The sequence below is a fragment of the Mobula hypostoma genome, chromosome 16 (genome assembly GCF_963921235.1).
Source record: "Mobula hypostoma chromosome 16, sMobHyp1.1, whole genome shotgun sequence".
NCBI lineage: Eukaryota > Metazoa > Chordata > Chondrichthyes > Myliobatiformes > Myliobatidae > Mobula > Mobula hypostoma.
The window spans coordinates 34,205,776-34,228,794 of record NC_086112.1 but is presented as its reverse complement, the minus strand read 5'-3'; the positions used below and the strand labels follow the sequence as shown (position 1 = coordinate 34,228,794).

At 41.0% G+C, this 23,019-nt stretch overlaps 1 protein-coding gene across 1 annotated transcript in view; it reads left to right on the top strand.

The window, feature by feature from the left end:
- The window catches only part of aldh7a1 (aldehyde dehydrogenase 7 family, member A1), a 46,787-nt gene extending 33,646 nt beyond the window's left edge, over positions 1-13,141 (top strand). The window contains exons 11-18 of the mRNA XM_063068734.1: positions 726-820; positions 1,754-1,838; positions 3,486-3,592; positions 4,406-4,522; positions 4,784-4,881; positions 5,418-5,491; positions 7,881-7,956; positions 12,782-13,141. Coding sequence (XP_062924804.1) covers positions 726-820; positions 1,754-1,838; positions 3,486-3,592; positions 4,406-4,522; positions 4,784-4,881; positions 5,418-5,491; positions 7,881-7,956; positions 12,782-12,836 — 707 coding nt within the window. The 3' untranslated portion in view covers positions 12,837-13,141. The remainder of the gene's footprint in view (positions 1-725; positions 821-1,753; positions 1,839-3,485; positions 3,593-4,405; positions 4,523-4,783; positions 4,882-5,417; positions 5,492-7,880; positions 7,957-12,781) is intronic.
- The last annotated feature ends 9,878 nt before the right edge of the window (positions 13,142-23,019 follow it).

The following is a 23,019-nucleotide window of genomic DNA, read 5'->3' as shown; positions in this document are numbered from 1 at the left end:
AGAACATTACACAAAAATTACCAAATGTCACGTGTGGGTTGTACTGTAATTCTGAACTCTAGAATTGGTGCTGTTTAATGTTCTCAGCTTTCTGTTTAATTATAGCCAGTATTTTAAATAAGAAGAGACAGTTAACATATTCTAGGAGAATATTTCTCCTTGTATTTTTAAGTGCAATTGTGATTGTCTGTGAAGTTTGATAATTCAGAGAATATGTATATAATTGGCTAATCAACTTCATAATAATTCATCATTAGGAACCTAAATATGTTAACTATAAAATAAATATTGCACATGGAAGAGAAATATATACTAATTATTTAAATGTTGAAATGAAAGCAAGATTGTGCAGTTGGTGTTGTAATTTGTTGTTTTTCTAAATGGTTTTATTCCTAAATGCATGATTTAAAATATTTAATTGATCCTCTGTAGGTCTCAGCATTAAAGCATCTGACTTCAAACCTGTTCACAGGCCATCCTTTAGGACAGGGCTTCCAAACCTTTGTTGTGCTGTGGACCCCACCGAGGGGTCTGTAGGCCCCAGGTTGAGAACCCCTGCTTTAGGTTATCAAGCTAGTCTTCGGGTGCGTTGTCTGGAGACCAAATATCTGCTGGAAAACTTTGACGTGCATCAGAATGTGTTGGTTCCTGATTACTTTGGCAATGTTTGTTCCCTGATTGTATTTCTTCATGGGATTTGACTGGTATTGTCTCTTTCCTGGCAGTGTTTGATGATGCTGATCTAAATATGGTAATTCCATCTGTTCTGTTTGCTGCTGTGGGAACTGCAGGGCAGAGGTGCACAACAACCAGACGTCTGGTGAGTTGTTACACCACAGTTGGTACACGTTTCCTTAGTAAATATTTTCTGGACTATACCATCAGTCATTTTTAATGTAGTTTTACAGGGATTACAGTGCCAATTGGCTCAAACTTAAGTTTAAGTATTGCAATTTAACAACAGTGGAGTGCAGTCTGAATGGCTGCATCATCGTCTGGTATGGGTGGGGGCTGTACTGCACAAGATCCAAGTAAGTTGCAGAACCTTGTAAAACTGGTCAGCTCCATCAAGGGTACTAGCATCTGTCGTATCCTGGACACCTTCAAGGAGTGGTGCCTTAGGAAGGCAGCATGCATCATTGAAGGCCCCCACCACCCAGGACATGCCCTCTTCTCATTGTACTGTTAGGAAAGAGGTACAGAAGCCTGAAGGCACACACTCAATGATTAAGGAACAGCTTCTTCCCCTCTGCCATCCGACCTCTAAACGAACATTGAAGTCCGCGAACATTACCTCACTACTTTTTTATATTTCTGCTTTTTGCACTTTTTAAAAAAACTTCACTATTTAAAAGAGATTGGCTGGCTGATGGCGTAATGGCATCAGCGCTGGACTTTGGAGCGAAGGCTCCCGAGTTCGAATCCAGCTGACTCCCTTGCACGCTTTGTATCTGTACTGGGTTGAGTGTCGAGCTAGTGACTCGGCCTCATAAAAATAAGAAAGCCTGCTAAAAGAAACGCTGTCATGACGGTGTCCTGATGACGCCACTCGGAGTTAAGGGCTTTCTTCTTCTATTTAAAAGATATGTGTATAGTTAATGTAATTTAACTTTTTTTCCTCTATATTTGTCATGTATTGCTTTGTACTACTGCTGTAAAGTTAACAAATTTCACGACATATGCCAGTGATATTAAACCTGATAATGATTCTGAAGTAAATCCTTCTTTACCTTCTTGTTTTTTTTTCTTACAGTTTTTACATGAAAGTGTTCACGATGAGGTGGTGGAAAGACTTGCCAAAGCTTATAAACAGATCCGAATTGGAGACCCATTGGACTGTAAGTTTAAAGAAATTTTGTTGCTCAGATTGAAAGCCGTTGCGACCAGTAATTTGTTTAAGTATTAACTTTATCACTATGATTTGTCTGAAATTGAGAACATGTTTTATGAGGAAAGGTAAGGTGAGCTCAGGCTTTTGAGGAGACTTGAAAGAGGCACAGAGGATAATAGGAGACATAGCGTGATCAGCAGGGTGGCGAAAGCTGATACCAGAGAGCATCTGTTTGAGTTGAGTGGAGAAAGGTTTAGGGGTAATGGTTTAATTGTAGATAACAAAGGTAGGTTTTTTTTAACACAGAGTGGTAGGAGCCTGGAATGCATTGCTGGGGGCGGTGGTAGAGGCTGATAGATTAGAGACACTTAAGAGACTCTGAGATACGCACATGGATGAAAGAAAAATGGAAAGTTATGGGCTGTGTAGGAAGGAAGGGTTAGATTGATCTCAAGAATAGGCTAACTGGTTAGCACAGCATCGTGGGCCAAAGGACCCATTCTGTGCTGAACTGTTCTTTGTTCTGTGTCTCTGATTAAGCTGCTCAGGAAACGCACTGAATCACTAGCTTTAAAAATGAAGAGATGAAACTAAGTCTACCGTGCAAGAAACTTACAAACCAGAATCTCCATTGAAGCGGGCAAGGCAGATAGCTACTCTGTTCAGAATTATCAGGATGCTTAAATGAGCCTGGAGGAAAGGTTTCATTTCTCTACTCTTTACAATAAATAGTTAATAAAATTAATTTAATTTCTTCTGGCCATCTGTGATTAAGGTCATTGGCAATATTTTAGTTTCTTTTATAATTCTTCTATTTACCTTTTGTCAGGACTGTTTCTAATTGCTGTAAACATAATAAAATTTTGTTAAGATTAGATAGTAAAACGTTAACTCTTGCTTTCATAACCACTTGAGAGATAAGCCTGTAATTTCTGCTGTTTGATCTTCCCGTCAGAGGTTATGTGAATCAACCAGTCCAGTAAACTACCAGCTCACTTGCCTTGCTCCTGACAAGCTGCTTCTCGTTGCTTGTACTTTTCTGCTACCTATCCTTGGCCACACACCTCCCCGCCTCCTTGGCTACCTCTGCCAGAGTTGAGTGGCTGTCAGTATTCTTATCACCTCTCGTGTCCCAGTCGAAAGCAGGAGCAGATGGAGTTTATCAGCGGTAATAATAGGTGCTTTAAATGTTGTGTGCCAGCTACCATTTTTTTTTGTCACATTTTCTATCTCCCAGCTTTCGTCCAGTATGGCAGCATGCCAACTCTGACACCACACAATCTGATCCCAGACCTCGACAGTCTATAATTACATACAGCTGAAGAGAGAACCTACTGATTGCCCAGATTTACAGGATAGAGCACTTCATATGCAGACAGCATTAACATTAGTTGAAACACATACCAGGTAAACTAAGATCACGTGAGTTCAGGAACAAATTAAGGGGAAATAAGTATGCAGACATTACAAAAATGTTTATTTTATATCTCATGTTTTTAAAATAATTATAGCACCATATGCAGCAAAGTAATTATTGATTGTTGGTGATAGTCATCTGTTGAAAAGTGAGATAGTATTATAACAGGATGTGTTCTGCACTTTGGACTACTTTCTTCCCAGGTTGAGTAAATATTATGCTTTTCTCCCCTTTTAGCTAATACCTTGTATGGCCCCCTTCACACTAAGCAAGCAGTGGACATGTACAAGAATGCAGTGGAACAGGCCAAACAGCAAGGTGGCAAGGTAGTTTACGGTGGAAAGGTAAGGCGTTTGCCACCAGAAGGCGAGAGGGGAAAAGCTCTAAAGAGATGTGCAGGGTGGGTTTTTACACTGTGAGTGTTAGGTGACTGAAACAGGCTGCCAAGGGTTTGGTTGGAGCAGATATGGGGGCTTTAAAGAGGCTGTTAGACACATTAATATGCAGGGAAAGGAGCGTTATGGATCACGTGCAGGCAGAAGAGGTTTATTTTAATTCAGCATTGTGAGTTTGACACGGACATTGTGGTAGCTGTGATTTGAACAAGTAGTTTACAGTGTGAACTGAGGAAGAGGAGCTTAGGGATAATTTAGGGCTGCTGATAAAGGATTTTGGATCCAAGGGAGTGAAGTAAAAACAGAAATGAGTGGTTTTGGGGAGGAGGTAATGAGCATGCTTTGTGAGGAATGAAGAATTTTGACAGGTCTTCAAACTGTTCAACTAAAGAATGTATAGTCGAAGTCAGTCAGGTAATCTGACAGTAAGAGAAGTATTGGTTTTCACTCATTGTTCAATGTGTTCAATTATAAGCACACTGCCTTTGTGCTGTTTATTAACTGGGCTGTCTTGTCCTGTAACTAAATTCAAATTCCATATTGCTGCTTTAGGAGGACAGTATGCCAATCACTCATTTTGTTAAAAACATTGTCCTGTTGACTTGGACTGCATTGGCAAACTCATTCTGCGGGAGAAGCCAAGGAGAGGCATATCCCAGCTTGAAGCTGAGTTTGAATATGATTGCTTTCTTTGCATTTTGTTGTCTGCTTTAGCAGAAGCAAACTATGTGTACTAATATTGATCTTGTTGTTTTGTGATAGGCAATTGATCGTCCAGGGAACTATGTAGAACCAACTATTGTAACTGGACTTCCCCACAATGCAGCAATTGTTCACACTGAGACATTTGCACCCATTTTGTATGTCCTCAAATTTAAGGTAAAGTGAGTTCATTATTGCAAAGAGAGCATTTTAAAGTGCAGTAAAATAGAGCATTGAACTCTTGAAAGTTCTGATTTATTTGCTTATAATCATATGGCTCTAATGGAATAAAATACTGAGTCACCATTAGTTACCGTTTTTACAAATGAGCATAATTAAGTTTATTTATTGTAGTGTATGCTAAAACAGGGTCATCTTTTAATACATAATTCCAACAATAATGTCATGATTTTTTTCTTTATTTCTCTTATCTTTCAGTCTGAGAAAGAAGCATTTACATGGAACAATGAGGTCAAACAGGGTCTTTCCAGTAGCATCTTCACCAAGGATGTAGGTCGAATGTTCCGTTGGCTGGGGTAAGCTCTTTAAATTTATTTTTGCACAAATAATTTGCAATGATTTACTTCCAAACTTGGAAGCACTGCACTAACTCAATAGCTCTATAAGCATACAATAAAAAGGCACATACTCATACCTTCACCCAATACTGATTATTTATTTTAACAATGCCCCCTCCCCCCCCATGAAGAACCTAAAGGATTAGAGTGTAATTTGCTGTTAACTGATCTTTTTGCTGTGTTTACATCTGTCGCTGCAACGTTGTGAAATAAAAAGATCAGAACACTTCAGGCCATTCAGTACCTTTCTGCTTTATTTGACTTCTTATTACATAATTTTACTATTTTTTCTTTTCAGATTTTCTTTCAAACCTTGATTTGTGTTTTTGCATTTGCTCTGAAGTTGTATTCAGCAGCTCTAGCGATTCAACTCAGTGTAGACAGTACAGTAAAAAGTGGATGATTTTTAAAAATAATCTTTGTGATAGAAGTTTTTACTTATCATTTGTTTCCCATCAGTTCCTGATAATTTTTTTTTTACCTTTTCTGCTCAGACCCAAAGGTTCAGATTGTGGAGTTGTGAACGTCAACATTCCAACCAGTGGTGCCGAAATTGGAGGAGCCTTTGGTAATTTTAAAATTACATTTGTAACAGGAACTTTCTTAATTTACAGTTTCAGAATTATTTTACTCATTTTTAATGCAGTATGATGGGAAGTGTGTTGTAAGATTAATAATGTGTGGATCAGTCAGACACAGAATTGTACTTCGTCATTGAAGTATTCATGGCAGAGTAAACATCTGAATTGAATGGTTCAGCAAGAAAATGGGGAATCTTCAAAACTACGGAAACAAGCCTCTAGTCCAACTAATTTGTTCCAAAATATCATGTACCTTGTTGAACAATGATTCCTTGTTACTCTTAACATGATATTAAACTAGATGATTTCACACATATGTAGCAATTATTGCATCACATGGCTTTTCACAATTTGACAGCAAATAATTATGCAGAAATGAAATCAAATTTAAGTTATCTCAATTTTAAAAAATTCATTCAACAATGTACACATAAAGGTAGGTTTTCTTGATTTATTCATTGCATAATTTTTAACTCTGCCTTTATGTTTTATAATGAATTCTAAATGTCTGAGATCTTGCTTCTACTTTATTATTCTATCCTTTCTTAATAGAGTGGGGCTCACTGTTCTTCACTCTGCATGCAGAGTTGGGTGGGAAAATCAGTCATCTTAGATTAGCGATAGTGCTCGTTTTACATTCTAATCTCGGGTGGTTATTACTTATTGAATGCTTTGAGGCCTTGTTTAAATAATTAATATTTTGATAGTCAGCATCTTCCTGGTTTTAGATTTTGTTCACATTGAAGTTCACTAATTCCTGAGGAAACCCCAGGAAATCTTTGATACAAAGGTGGATGGATTTGTACCCGAGTGTGGTGACATTTACAGCCTTTGAAAAATGGTTTCCAAAGCTGCTTTTAAACTTTGATTCTGGCACAGTCCTGATCTAAGCAATCAGGTGGTGATTTGGTGACACTGTGACCTTGTTAGAGATCATACTTCTATCTCACAATGAATATATAGTGAAACTGATAATTCACTATCTCACTTTCTGTAAATCCTAAAAGTTCAGCAACTGACCTGTCAATTTCTTTTTTCCAATGTTGCCTTTATACACGGTAAGACTCTGGTTCCTTTGCTCTTTAAACTGGCTCGGGGCCCCCATTTCCTGTGCTCCTTTTAAATTCATTTGGTTCAGTGGAAAGCTGTTTCTACTACTGTAGCCACCCTTTTTAATTCTCCTTTCCATTCCCTTTCTAACATGGCAGTTCATGACCTCTTCTACTGCCATGATGTGGCCATTTTCATGCTGGAGAAGCAACACCTCATATTCTGTCTTGGTAGTCTCCAACTTGATGGCATAAACATTGATTGCTCTGACTTCTGGTAATTTCTCTCCCCTCTCCCTTTTTTCTTTTCCCCATTCTGGCTCTGCTCTTGCAACATCTTTTCTCCTCATCTGCCTATCTTCTCCCTTTGGTGTCTCTCCTCCTTCCTGTTCTCACATGGTCCACTCTCCTCACTTACCAGATTTCTTCTTCAGCCCTTTATTTCTTACACTTAACCCCTTCCAGCTTCTCACTTCATTCGCTCCTCCCCCACCCACCTAGCTTCCCCCTCACCTAGTTTCACCTATCACATGCCAGCTTGTACTCCTTCACTCGCCCACTACCGTATTCTGGCTTATTTCCCCCTTCCTTTCCAGTCCCGATGAAAGGTGATTAGTTCATTCCCCTCCATTGGTGCTGCTTGACCGCCTGAGTTCCTCCAGCAATTTTGTGTTAGTCAATTAAAATTATGTTTGTGTATTAGTAGGAGTACTATGCATCCTAAAACATCTGCTAGTCCAGTGCCACTAATGTCCCATGTTGATATGTTATTGGAGAGTTACTGAATTGTTGACATCTCCAGAAGTTATTGATGCAACGCCCTGCAGCCTGTTTTTGTTTCTTTTATAACGTAAGAGAGTTGTAAACTTAGTCAGCTCCATCTTGGGCACTAGCCTCTGTAGTATCCAGGACATCTTCAAGGAGCGACGCCTCAAAAAGGCAGCATCCATCATTAAAGACCCCCCATCACCCAGGGCAAACCCTGTTCTCTTTGCTACCATCAGGAAGGAAGTACAGAAGCCTGAAGGCACACGCTCAACGATTGAGGAACAGCATCTTCCCCTCTGACATCCAATTTCTGAATGGACATTGTACCCATGAACACCACCTCATGTTCAAAAAAAAATTCTTTGCATTATTTATTTAATTTAACTACTGTGTGTGTGTGTGTGTGTGTGTGTGTGTGTGTGTGTGTGTGTGTGGTACTTTAATTCATTTTTTCCTCTATTATGTACTGCATTGTACTGTTGCTGCAAAGGCGACAAATATCTTGACACAAGCCGGTGATATTAAACCAATTCTCATTCTGAAATGTGCATGTTTTTAGGTGGAGAGAAACATACGGGTGGAGGCCGAGAGTCTGGCAGTGATGCGTGGAAGCATTACATGAGAAGGTCTACCTGGTAGGTAAAAGGACAATTGGTTGGGTCACTCCGAATGACTAGAATATGAATGGGAGGAATGGATTAAATAAAAATTAAGAATATCTAGAGCTTTAAGTTTGATTTTCAGACATGAGAAGGAGGAGCACGATTATTTGAGCATGCTCTGTCATTCAGAAAGATCATGGGTGATTTGATGATTGACCTCAATTTAGTAAATATAACATGTTTCAGGATTGATGTCCTGAATGTTAATGTCTACATTTGAAGCTGGAAATCTTTTCATAGTCTGTCAAATCAGGAATAAAAAAGACAACTAGCAGGTATCGCATAGAACTTGTCACTGTCTACATAATGCTATGCTTGTAAGAACTGGATAGCCACACCATTTCAGTTCCAATGTATTATTGTGCGGAGGGAAAATGCCTGCTCGTAACTTGGTATATCGTTGGGAGCCCATGTGGTGTAGCCATAGCTCCTGAGGAAGGATATAGACGGATGCGCAGATGCTCAATTCAGATGGAGGTCAGGCTGAGATACAAAGTCATTTGGAATATCGAGCAACATGCACAAAATGCTGGAGGAACTCAGCAGGTCAGGCAGAGCTTGGACGGAAATAGATAGTCGATGTTTCAGGCTGAGGTGCTGCCTGACCAGCTGAGTTCCTCCAGCATCTTCTGTACATTGCTTCAGATTTCCAGCATCTTCAGTCCCTCTTATCTTATCTGTTAGAATATCTTTTTATAAGAATGTTTCTTCCTTATAGAATGTTTCTTCAATGTGTTGCAGTTTGTGTTCTTCCTTGTTTTCTTTACTCATGTGCTTTAAAAATAAAATACCAAGAAGTGCTCTGACATAGGTTGGCCAGATGTGTTCAGAGCATGGACACAACGGGTTTCCACATGCTGAGGCAGATAATCCTGCATTGTCTGTACTTCCCGATGTACACTTGTCCTGTGTCTAGAGCTTAGCGTGCAGTACCTGGAATGAGCGCAGTAAGTTGTATAAGACATTGGTGAGGCTAAATTTGGAATATCATGTGGCAGTTCAGGTCAGCCACCTGTCTACAGGAGAGATATTAATAAGCTTGATAGAGAGCAGAGAAAACTTACACGGATGTTGCTGGGATTTGAGGACCTGAGATACAGGGGATAAATAGGATAGGACTTTGTTCCCTGGAGAACAGGGGAATGATGGGAAATCTTAAAGTGGTATGTAAAATTATGAGGGGTATGGACAGGGTGAATTCTCCAGCCAGTGCTGTAGTAGCATCCATACCAGACTTCGAAGGGAATGGTCCCGGGTTCGAATCTGGCCAGCTCCTTGCACACTTTCCATCCGTGCTGGGTTGAGTGTCAAGCTAGCAACTTGGCCTTGTTTTTTTAAAAAAAACACACCAAACATGTATGTTGAAGTTTGCCGCCCAATGCGCGGAGCGGAACAAAAAAGGGTGAACACATGCAGGCTTTTTCCCCCTCAGGTTGGGCGAGACCAAGAATAAACATCATAGATCTAGGGTGAAAGGTGAAATATTTAAGGGGAATCTGAGGGAAAAATTCTTCACTCGGTGGTGCGAACATGGAATGAGCAACCAGTAGAAATGGTAGGTGTGAGTTGAGCTGTAACATTTGAGAGACGTTTGAATAGCTACATGGGTGAGAGAGGTATGGAGGTCTGGGTGCAGGTAGATGGCACTAACCAGGGCCTGTTTCTCTGCTCTATCACTTTATGACTCTAAAGCACCAATGCTGAGAGGGTATCATGGCATTTTATATGCAGAGATTCTGACAGCACAGTAGCACTGGTGACCTGGACGTGCCCCTACCACTTCTTGGCTCATGCAGTGAGCAGTTGGCCATGGCGGGCAGGACGAGGCCACACACGCTGATGCTGGTGGACAAGATGTGTGGGTAGGAGGGTCTGCAGCCGCATCAGCGTGGTGAATCGGGCCTTTGCTGCGGACTGTTAGCAGCCCTTCTGTGTATTGATAGTCCAACCAGATACAGCCGTCTCCCTCATCACTGCCTTTTGGGTGTGGTGGAAGCTGCCCAGTGTTGAGCATGTTGCTGAGGAGAAACCAAGTCGGCATTGCAGGGTGGTGGGGAAGAACACACCCTTCCCATCACACTCGACTGAAGGAGATGAGAAAGGCTGTAAGAACTGTGGATTGTAAACACAGGAAAGAAACTGCCTGCTGTCTGCTGCACTCCTGATCTCTCCTTTCAGCATGGAGCGGCTGCCGCCGCCCGCCAGGCCCTCCCCTCGGCACGGAGCGGCCGCCGCCCGCCAGGCCCTCCCCTCGGCACGGAGCGGCCGCCGCCCGCCAGGCCCTCCCCTCAGCACGGAGCGGCCGCCGCCCGCCGGGCCCTCCCCTCGGCACGGAGTGGCCGCCGCCCGCCGGGCCCTCCCCTCGGCACAGAGCGGCCGCCGCCCGCCGGGCCCTCCACTTGGCACGGAGCGGCCGCCGCCCGCCGGGCCCTCCCCTCGGCACGGAGCGGCTGCCGCCGCCGGGCCCTCCCTTCGGCACGGAGGCCCTCCTTTCGGCCGACCAGACTATGAGACTCTCATTATAGGCTCCCAGCTCATTAGGGGGTGGTCCAGGATGATGACTTTTCGTTAAGTATAAATGAGTGGCTACCTGTGGGTGTTGAGGCTAGAGCACCAAAAGTGATAAAGTGAAGCAAGGCAGTGCCATGCTGGATACACTTGTGTCTCATATTTTGTGAAACAGCAATAAATCGTGTTGAATGGACTGACAATGTTGCCTTGGAGCTTGGAGCGTTTTGATTGAAAAGCAGGTTTTTACTTGCAGATTCCTTCAGACCTGCTTTTCCCAGCAGCAGCTTCCCATCACAGTGGACCCCCCCCCCCCCGCTTGTGTGCACTCCTCCGCTCGCTCACTCCTGTTAACTGTGGCTGTTCCTTCAGCTTCTACTCTGGGGATGGTTAGAGTAACACCATTGAAGTGACCTGGGTTCAGTACACAAAGGCTGTGTGGTCTCCCCATGTCTGTGTGAGTTTCCTCCCTCATTCCAAAGATGTATGGGTTAATAGGTTAATTGGTCATGTGGGTGGCAGGGGCTTGTGGTGCTTGAAGGTCCGGTTACTGTGTTGAATCTCTAGATAAATAAAATAAATTTTAAAAAAAAATCTCTTAAGATACCCTCCATACACTTTCTCCTTGAATTTTAAGATTATCCTTAAAACCTAGTCTTGACTAACCTGCAGTTCTGGCAGTGTCTTTGACCATTAGTGTTAGCTAGTTCCATGTCTCATTCCACAAATGTGCATGACCTGCTGTATGTTTACAGTATTCTCTGTGTTATTTTCTGATTGATTGATTTATTTATTTTTTTTAGCTTTAGCTCACCCCTCCTGATAATTTAAATGATTTGGCATCTACTCCTTTCTCATGCTACGTGAAATGCCTTGGACATTTTTCTGCATTAAAAGAATTTCAAGAAACCAATATATGTTTCTTGTTGAATTTTGCAAATACCAACCTAACCTGTAGGTGTCAGCAGAACAGTAGGAAATTTTCCTGAGATGGTTTTTTTTGGGTTAGGAATTTTTTTGGGAAATTTCATAGGAAATTTTTTTCAACAAACTTGCTCAATCATCAAGTGTGTAAAGTTGAGTGGGTGTGGCTGAAATCAGGCCAATGAACCAAACACTCGGAAATCTTACCCATCTCAGGAAAATTGTTAGTTCTGAAACATCCTTAATCTACAGAACGTTTATTTCACTGTAAGACTGAAGAATCTTAACTTGGATGGGGTCCTCATGATGTTAAAATTCGCATAAGATGTTGATTGGTGTTTTGATCTCTCCAATACTTTATGTATTATATTGGTTACTCCTTCCCATTTTTGAATCAATTTTCCAAATTGGGTATGTCAGAATAGCACCAGTGTTCTGTGAGCACAAATGGAGTTTCTAACTTATCAAATTACTAATAGCTGTTGCAGATTTTTCAGATGCTGCTTAATAAATCAGAGGCCAATGTTAACAGTTCCTTTCTTCTGAATTACTATTTCATCAGTTACTGTTTCTGCAAATAGTTGTTTTGAGGGTGTTATCACAAATGCTTGGCTCCAGTACTTGTTAAACTTTTCATGCAATATCTTGATTCTGATATAAAAACAGAAAATGCTGACAGTACTTTGTAGGTCAGGCAGCATCTGTGAAGACAAAAGTACGAGCTAGGTCATGGTCCGCAGAAATCCACCATTAGCTACTGTTGAAGCTGAGCTCACTGCAGTGGGAGGGGACAGCAGTGTTTCTGCAGTGTACTGACCTGACTGGTAAAGGCAACAGGTCCTTTACCAATCAACATCAAAAAAAGGGTTTAGCTTAGATTCTATTTTTGTTTCCCTCTATTAGTAACCTGCCTTTACAATGGTTTAATGTGTTTTAAAGTTATTTTAAATTTTTAAAAATTTTAATCCATTCAATTGTTTTAATTGCCTCTGAATGGTATCAGAGGAGAGGAAGTGGCTGATGCTTCCATCACCTGAAGTCTACTTGCCACTTGTGGCCTGTTACACTTTAAGGAAGGATTATAACCACAGACAATGGATGAAGAATATCTGGACCAAGAACGGGTTGATGACCTATGATCATGCGTAATGAAAGTTATCAACTTTCCAGCATTTTTTGTATGTTTTTTCATAGTCCTAGCCTCTGCAGAATTTTGCTCTTGATCTTGGTAAACTGCAAAAAGTAATCCCAAGACAGCAAAGGCATAAATCATAAATTTAGCTGTTGTTTTCTTGCAGTTTCTCAGCCCAGATCATTTATTCTATAGACTGAAACTAACTCTCTTCTTTCCCCCCCATTGTTTTAGCACCATCAACTATAGCAAGGAGCTTCCTCTGGCTCAAGGGATCAAGTTTGAATAAAGATGATTGTGATATTATATCAACTATCAAGACTTTGAATGAGTGAGAATGAAAGATTAGAATAATTTTCACAAGAGGAATTAAATCATGTGCAAAATCTAGAATCTCTTGAAATGATTTTACCTATGAACTACCAGATTTGGACATTTGGGCCTTCTGCTTTTCTTCAAACTTTCGGAGATGAAACTGTGATGTAGTACGTCTGTTTTTCATTACTAACAGGATAACTTCTGTATAGAACAATGGATTCAGTTTCCTTCCAACGGCAAGTAAAATGAAAATAAATTCTCACACACTGAAATAAATTTGATCCAGTCCTTTATTTTCTTTGTTTTAACTGATTTTTATAATGGTCACTTGAGCACCTTGCAGTAATAATTGCTGTTATAGCACCTCTATTTGTGTAGGAAGTAATCTATATTTGGGGTCTTCCACTTTTGGATGGAATGTTAATTTGGAAGCATTTGTGTGATATAGTAATACTGTTCTTGATCCAGGATGTCTTCGAAGTATCAAGCAGTATAGTCACAAATGTATAAAACGATACATTGTGGGGAGCGGGGAATGAGAAAGAAAGGGCCCTCTACCCTACCGGAATATTCTTGATTTAAAAAATAACCCAGTGGTTATTATTAAGCTTAACGAGTAATTCGATCAATAAAATTGTAAGCTCTTACTGGTTTCTTTGGTTGAATCTCTGCCCTGTGTAATTCATCTTGTATCATTTCTGCATTTCTCCAGCCCTGGAAAAGGTTGGTATGATGATTTTGGGTAGAGGAATCATATATAATCTGAACTAATTATATTGCTAAATATCTCAGTATCTGTGACATCCTCTAGGGTGGGAGGAAGCAAGGTTAGAGGTGCTGAATGAGCCCATGAAACGGCCAAAAGGTAATTGCCAACCACTGAGGTCAAGCAGCCTAGGTTATTTTAAAGGGCAGCTCTTGGCACAGAAGCTGTTGCTACAATGGTTTGGCTACCCAGGTTCAGTCCTGATGTTGATGGGTGTCTGTCTGAAATGAGCAAATCCTGTTTTAGATTAAAAAGAGAATATGCATCGATCTGTTGAATTCATTAGAACAATATGAATATAATATTCATGTAAATCAAACTGCATTCAAAATCTGTTGATGGTGTCTAAAACTCTTGCAATGGTTTAAAATGAAGTCCATTTCCTATTATTTAGCTGCAGTTATTTGATGTTATTGATGCAAGTGCACTGTCACCTTGACTACATTCCAGCCTGTGGGGTGGTTAACTGCACTAAGGTGGGTAGTGTGAGGGAAGGTGCTGGGGTTTTAGAATTTGCATATTGAAGTCTACAAGGAGGAAATTTGGGTAGACTGCAAAATAGATACTAAATAAGATACCACTTGTTTAAATAATCTCATCTCTCTCCTTGACCCTTCAGCCAAGATCAATTAAATTATAATGAGTGTTCTTTTACATTATTGCCATATTGAAAAATAGCTGCTCTTTGGAAAACGCAGTAAAAGTGATTACCTGTGCATGAAGTGCTGTATGGTGCCTGACGTTTCTGTAGTGCTGCTGTTGCAATGGAAGGCTGGAAGTTTGAACCACCTTTCTCCTCATCTGGTTTCACCTGTCAGCTTGTACTCCTTCCCTTTCCCCCACCTTCTTATTTCAGGGGTCTTCGCTTTTCCTTTCCAGTCCTGATGAAGGGTCTCGGCCTAAAACGGAAACTCTTTATTCCCCTCCATTGCTGCTGCCTGTGGCCTGCTAAATTCCTGCAGTATTTTACATCTGCACAATCTCTTGTATTTAAGTTTGAATTAGTTTTCTGTTCTTCATTCTATTGGGATGTAATGGTAAAGATTTGTTTAGTTGGTTAATCTGTGCAAGAGAATCTTTGGAGATTCTAACTTTGAGAATCATTTAAAGGAGTAATATAAAAATCAATCTTTTTGAGATGTAGAATTTGTGATAAATTCAACGAAATCTTTATGGATGATCATGCAACTCGACTTCCAAAATGGCTTCCATTAGCTTACACTTCCTAAGTTGCGTAGTTTATTCTGCAGCTTTTCAGGTTAAAGTGAAATGATTTCCCCTTGAAAACCGGTAGAACACCATAGTAGAAACAGATAAACACAAGAAATTCTGCGGAATGCTGGAAATGCGCACACGCACATACACACCCCCTGACCTGCTGAGTTCCTCGTGCATTTTGTGTGTTACAGTGGAAACACAATCATCTTCAGATGATACTGGTGCATTATGCAAGTACATGTACATGTTGTAAATTTATAACATAAGTATAAAATGTAAACTTGGCAGGCCAGGCATCATCTGTGAAAACAGACCTTAACTGTGTCCTTACTTGTTTTATAGAAGTGAGTTTATAACATTTAGTGATTAAGGAATATGGACCCCAAGCTGTTTATATTAAACCAAAGATCAGAGTGGATATGTGAAATATCTTAAAATGCACATCAATTTTCCTAGTGTAGATTGTTTATTGTACATTGTTAAATCCTGGTGGAGTTCTTGGTTCTTTGCCATTTGTCAAATTGCCATACTAAAAGGATAGGTTTAAAGTTAATTCCTTTATTATACTTGAGTATTGTCTATCAATAGATATGTTTACTTGCATTAGAATCAAAACAATACTGAGTCAGAAAATGTAGATTTAAATTCAACCCCAGATATATAGACTCAAGTTTATATGCATTTGAAGTACTGTTGGAAACATTGGTGTAGAAATACTATTACAGTGCTGTGATGTTATGGACTTTATAGCATTTTTTTTTATCTGATTCTAAATATGATTGACATGCCATGCACTCCTAGTGGTTTTCTCCATTTGTGCACTTTAAAAATGTAGCACGTGTGGATGATATGCCCATGTGCAAAGTTGTCTGAACATATGCAGTGTGCAACCTACAGTTCATACTGCTGTGATTTTAAGTGAGCAACATGATAAACAGCTGTAGAAGTAATGGATCTTTATTTGGCGCAAACAGGTCTGCAGAGAAACTTGGTGGAAGAATCTTCCTGATCGTGAATACATTGCATCCTTCTACCCTTAAAGTACAAAGACAACAGCTCCATGATTTAATACAATTTTAATAGTAACAACGGCATAGCTTGCTTCAGTATTTTGGATGTCGATAGGTGGTTCTGCAGAATTATACATTTACAATGGGAACATCCCTTAATTGACAAGGCCAACTCTAAATACTGCCACTGTCTGTAAGGAGTTTGTCATGGGGAGAACGTACAGTGTGGGTTTCTGCAGAGTGCACCGTTTATCCACATTCCAAAGATGTATGAGTTTGTAGGGTTAATTGGTCATATGGGTGTTTTTGGGTGGAGCAGGCTCATTATGCCGAAGGGTTATTCACAGTGCTCTTTTACAGGAGCACAGCCTTGTCGTGGTTTGGAGACTTGCATGTCTCAATGTCCTGGACAGCGATGTTGGCTGGAGTCAGGGCTTTATGCTTTGGTTCTTGGTAGGGTCACCCATGCCAGACAGGTCAAAGAGTAAAGGCCAGCCGAAGAGTGGTCCGCCAGTCCGCCAGGTTTGGAGGTTCAGCTCAGGGCTAACAACCCTGACTGGTTAAAACAAAATTGTTACGGAAACTGCAATGAAAGATCCTTCTCCAGCTGATTCCTGCGGTATTCCTGAGTCTCCACCCAGGACTTGCATGACCGACAGTAGTGAAAATTGAGAGGAAGCTACTGATATGATGAAGGAAGCCCTGAATGCTGTCAGAGATGGAGGACCTGCATTGATGCCCTAGAAGCCAGCGGTATTTCCTTACAGGCCGTAAGTAAACAATACAGGAAACCCTTCTTCAAGAAAAGTATAGGCACTGTTACATCATTGAATGACCTCACTAATGGGAAATTAGTCTAGAGCATTGAGAGTTTTTTTAATGAACACTTTTGTGTTAGACAGATATCTTATGGCACTTCCCCTTTATGCCACAAGTATATGAATGTTATGGTATCCATTATGGTATTAATGGATTTGTGGCTAAATTTGCCAATGATACAAAGATAGGTGGAAGAGCGGGTAGTGTTGAGGAAACAGAGAGCCTGCAGAAAGACTTAGATAGTTCAGAGGAATGGGCAAAGAAGTGGCAAATTAAATACTATGTTGGGAAGTGAATGGTCATGCACTTTGGTGGAAGAAATAAACGGGCAGATTATTGTTTAGATGGGGAGAGAATTCAAAATGCAGACATGCAAATGGACTTGGAAGTCCTTGTGCAGGATACCCTAAAGGTTAACCTCCAGGTTGAGTCGGTTGTGAAGAAGGTGAATGCAATGTTGGCATTCATTTCTAGAATATAAGAGCAGGGATGTGATGTCGAAACTCTATAAGGTACTCGTGAGACCACACTTGGAGTATTGTGTGCAGTTTTGGGCTCCTTCTTTTAGAAAGGATATACTGACATTGGCGAGGATTCAGAGAAGATTCATGAGAATGATTCTAGGAATTAAAGGGTTGCCGTATGAGTAACGTTTGGCAGCACTTGGGCTTATTTCCTGGAGTTCAGGAGAATGTGGGGGTATCTCATAGAAACATTCCGAATGTTAAAAGGCCTAAGCAAATTGGATGTGGCAGTTATTTCCCATGGTAGGGGAGACTAGGACAAGAGGGCACAACTTAAGGATTGAAGGACATCCTTTTAGAACTGAGATGCAGAGAAAGTACTTCAGTCAGAGGATGGTAAACCTGGAATTTGTTGCCAAGAGCAACAGTGGAGGCCAAGTCGTTGGGTGTATTTAAGACAGAGATAGAAAGGTTCTTGATTAGCCAGGGCATCAAAGGGTATGGGGTGAAAGCAGGGGAGTGGGAATGACTGGAAGAATTGTATCAGCCCATGATTGAATGGTGGAGCAGACTTGATGGGCTGAATGGCGTAATTCTGCTCCTATATCTTATGGTCTAACATACTTACTACAAAGATGTTAGCCATTCCCATTTCTCCAATAATGGCCACTATTCCACTCCATTGTTAAATGTCATGTTAACACAACAATTTTCTGCATTTCTGGGCTAAGTTCTAAATGGTTAGCAAAATCTGAGTGCCAGAACAGTTGGTGGAGAGGTTGTGGAGACAGGTGTTGGAGAGACCTCGGACAAAGTCAGGAATCAAATGATTGAGCGTGGGCAACTAGCGTCCTGAGCTGTGTATATTTCAATGCAAGAAGTATCATAGGAAAGGCAATGAGCTCAGGACATGGATCAACACCTGGAATTATGACGTTGTAGCCATTAGTGAGACTTGGTTGCAAGAGGGGCAGGACTGGCAGCTTAATATTTTGGGGTTTTGGTGTTTTAGCTATGACAGAGTGGGAGGGATTAAAGGAGGAGGGGTGGCAGTTCTAGTCAGGGAATATGGCACTGCAGTACTCCATCAGGAAAGACTACAGAAATCAATTAGATGTTATGGGTGGAACTAAGAAATAAAGGTATGACCACATTAATGGGGCTATATTATAGACCGCCCAACAGTCTGTGGGTTTTAGAGGAACAAATTTGTAAAGGGATTGCAGACTGTTGCAAGAAAGATAAGTTTGTTATTTAAGGTGAGTTTTTTTTTTAACTCTCCACGTATTAACTAGGAATCCCATACTGTAAAAGGACTAGATGGGATAGAGTTTGTCAAATGTATTCAGGAAAGTTTTCTTCATTAGTAAGTAGAAGTCCCAAAGAAAGAGCATGTGATACTTGATCTGCTGTTAGGGAATGAGACAGGGCAGGTGATAGAGGTTTATGTAGAAGAACACTTTGCATCCAGTGGCCACAATGCTATTAGTTTCAAAGTAAATATGCACGAAGATAGGCCTGGTCAGCGGGTTGACCAAAATTGGATCTAAATTGGAGAAAGGCTAATTTTGATGGTATCAGAAATGATCTGGTAAGTGTGGATTGGGTCAGGCTGTTTACTGGCAAAGATGTTCTTGGTAGGTGGGAGGCTTTCAAAAATGAAATGTTGAGAGTGCAAAGCTTCCGAAAATAAAAAGTAAAGGTAACAAGTGTAAGGAACCTTGGTTTTCGAGACATCTTGGGGTCCTTGTTAAGAAAAAAATTGAGGTGCATATCAGGTATAGGTAAGTAAGAACAAATGAGGTGTTTATGGAGTATATGAAATGCAAGAGAACACTTAAAGAAATCAGGAAGGCTAAAGTAAGGCATGAGGTTGCCCTAGCAAACAAGGTGAAGGAGAATCCTAGGGTATCTTACAGAAGTGTTAAGAGCAAAAGGACTGCAAGGGACAAATTTGGTCCTCTGGAAGTCCAGAATGGTAATCCATGTGTGGAACCAAAACAGATGGGGAGATCTTAAATGAATTCTTTGCATCTGTATTTACTCGGGAGACGAACGTAGTCCATAGAAGTGAGGCAAAATAGCATCAACTTCATGGACCCTGTACAGATTACAGAGAAGGAGGTGTTTGCTACCCTGAGGTAAATCAGGATGGATAAATCTCCAGGGCCTATCAAGGTGTTCCTTCAGACCCTGTGGGAGGCAAATGCAGAAGTTACTGGGCACTAGTAGAGATACTTGTATCATCCTTAGTGACAGGAGAGGTATCAGAAGATTGAAGGATAGTCAATGTTGTTCCACTATTCAAAAAAGGCTCTAAACATAAATCAAGAAACTATAGGCCAGTGAGTCGGACATCAGTTGTGGGGAAAGTTATGGAAGGTATTCTAAGGGACCAGATATATAAGTATTTGGATAGACATGGACTGATTAAGGATAGTCAGTATGACTTTGTGCATGGTAGGTCATGTCTAACCAATCTTAGTTTTTCGAAGAAGTTACCTGGAAAGTGGATGAAGGCAAGGCTGTAGTCTTTAGTAAAGTATTTGACAAGGTCCCACATGGACGACTGATCAAGAAAGTTCAGTTGCTTGGCATTCAGGATGAGGTGGTAAATTCAGTTAGACATTGGCTTTGTGAGAGAAGCCAGAGTGATAGTAGAGAGTGGTCTCTCTGCATGAGGCTGTGACTAGTGGTGTGCCGCAGGGATTAGTGCCGAGTGCTTTATTGTTTGTCATCTATATCAATGATCTGAATAATAATGTGATTAACTGGATCAGCAAATTTGTTGTTGACACCAAGATTGGGGGAGTGTAGTGGACAGCGAGGAAAGTTATTTTGGCTTGCAGAGGGATCTACATCATCTGGAAAAATGAGATGAAAAATAGCAGATGGAATTTAATGCAGAGGAGTGACGGTTTTGCATTTCAGTAGGACCAGCCAGGATAGGTCTTACACAATGAACTGTTAGGGCACTGAGGAAAGTGGTAGAACAAAGAGATCTGGGAATACAGGTCTATAATTCATTGAAAGTGGTGCCACTGGTAGATAGGGTGATAAAGAAAGCTTTGGGCACATTGGCCTTTATAAATCAATGTATTGAGTGCTGGAAATGGGATGTTATATTGAAGTTGCATAAGACGTTCGAGAAGCCTAATGTGCAGCTTTGGTGACTTGCCTACAGGAAAGATGTAAACAAGGGTGAAAGAGTACAGAGAAACGTTACAAGGATGTTGCTGGGTCCCGAGGATCTGAGTTGTAGGGAAAGGTTGAATAGGTTAGGACTGTATTCTTTAGAACATAGAAGATTGAGAGGAGATTTGATAGAGGTATACAAAATTATGAGGGGTATGGATAGGGTAAAGGCAAGCAGGCTTTTTCCACTGAGGTTGGGTGTGTCTACAACCAGAGGTCATAGGTTAAGGGTGAAAGGTGAAATGTTTAAGGGAGACTTTTTCACTCAGAGGTTTGCAAGAGTGTGGAATGAGTTGCCAGCAAAAGTAGTGCATGTGTGCTTGATTTCCATATTTAGGAAATGTTTAAAGAGGTACATAGATAGTAAGGATATGGAGGGCTATGGTCCTGGTGCAGATCGATGAGAGCAGGCAGTTTAAAACTGACTGTAAAAGCTTTTATAGATATGTGAAAAGAAAAAGATTGGTTAAGACAAATGTATGTCCCCTACAGACAGAAACAGGTGAATTGATTATGGGGAACAAGGATATGGCAGACCAATTGAATAACTACTTTGGTTCTGTCTTCACTAAGGAGGACATAAATAATCTTCCAGAAATAGTAGGGGACAGAGGGTCTAGTGAGATGGAAGAACTGAGGGAAATAAATGTTAGTAGGGAAGTGGTGTTAGGTAAATTGAAGGGATTAAAGGGAGATAAATCCCCAGGGCCAGATGGTCTGCATCCTAGAGTGCTTAAGGAAGTAGCCCAAGAAATAGTGGATGCATTAGTGATAATTTTTCAAAACTCTTTAGATTTTGGACGAGTTCCTGAGGATTGGAGAGTGGCTAATGTAACCCCACTTTTTAAAAAAGGAGGGAGAGAGAAACCGGGGAATTATAGACTGGTTAGCCTAACATTGGTGGTGGGGAAAATGCTAGAGTCAGTTATCAAAGATAGGATAACAGCACATTTGGAAAGCGGTGAAATCATCGGACAAAGTCAGCATGGGTTTGTGAAAGGAAAATCATGTCTGACGAATCTCATAGAATTTTTTGAGGTTGTAACTAGTAGAGTGGATAGGGGAGAACCAGTGGATGTGGTATATTTGGATTTTCAAAAGGCTTTTGACAAAGTCCCACACAGGAGATTAGTGTGCAAACTTAAAGCACACAGTATTGGGGGTAAGGTATTAGTCATAGTCATACTGTATTGATCCCGGGGGAAATTGGTTTTTGTCACAGTTGCACCATAAATAATAAATAGTAATAGAACCATAAATAGTTAAATAATAATATGTAAATTATGCCAGTAAATTATGAAATAAGTCCAGGACCAGCCTATCGGCTCAGGGTGTCTGACCCTCCAAGAGAGGAGTTGTAAAGTTTGATGGCTACAGGCAGGAATGACTTCCTATGATGCTCTGTGCTGCATCTCAGAGGAATGAGTCTCTGGCTGAATGTACTCCTGTGCCCACCCAGTACATTATATAGTGGATGGGAGACATTGACCAAGATGGCATGCAACTTAGACAACATCCTCTTTTCAGACACCACCGTCGGAGAGTCCAGTTCCATCCCCACAACATCACTGGTCTTCTGAATGAGTTTGTTGATTCTGTTGGTGTCTGCTACCCTCAGCCTGCTGCCCCAGCACACAACAGCAAACATGATAGCACTGGCCACCACAGACTCGTAGAACATCCTCAGCATCGTCCGGCAGATGTTAAAGGACCTCAGTCTCCTCAGGAAATAGAGATGGCTCTGTCCCTTCTTGTAGACAGCCTCAGTGTTCTTTGACCAGTCCAGTTTATTGTCAATTCGTATCCCCAGGTATTTGTAATCATCCACCATGTCCACACTGACCCCCTGGATGGAAACATGGGTCACCGGTACCTTAGCTCTCCTCAGGTCTTCCACCAGCTCCTTAGTCTTTTTCACATTAAGATGCAGATGTGGATAGAGAATTGGTTGGCAGACAGGAAGCAAAGAGTGGGAATAAACGGGACCTTTTCAGAATGGCAGGCAGTGATAGTGGGGTACTGCAAGGCTCAGTGCTGGGACCCCAGTTGTTTACAATATATATTAATGACTTAGATGAGGGAATTAAATGCAGCATTTCCAAGTTTGCGGATGACACAAAGCTGGGCGGCAGTGTTAGCTGTGAGGAGGATGCTAAGAGGATGCAGGGTGACTTGGATAGGTTAGGTGAGTGGGCAAATTCATGGCAGATGCAATTTAATGTGGATAAATGTGAGGTTATCCACTTTGGTGTCAAGAACAGGAAAACATTATTATCTGAATGGTGGCCGATTAGGAAAAGGGGAGGTGCAACGAGACCTGGGTGTCATTATACACCAGTCATTGAAAGTGGGCATGCAGGTACAGCAGGCAGTGAAAAAGGCGAATGGTATGCTGGCATTCATAGCAAGTGGATTCGAGTACAGGAGCAGGGAGGTACTACTGCAGTTGTACAAGGCCTTGGTGAGACCACATCTGGAGTATTGTTTGCAGTTTTGTTCCCCTAATCTGAGGAAAGACATTCTTGCCATAGAGGGAGTACAAAGAAGGTTCACCAGATTGATTCCTGGGATGGCAGGACTTTCATATGATGAAGACTGGATCAACTAGGCTTATACTCATTGGAATTTAGAAGATTGAGGGGGGATCTTATCGAAACGTATAAAATCCTAAAGGGATTGGAC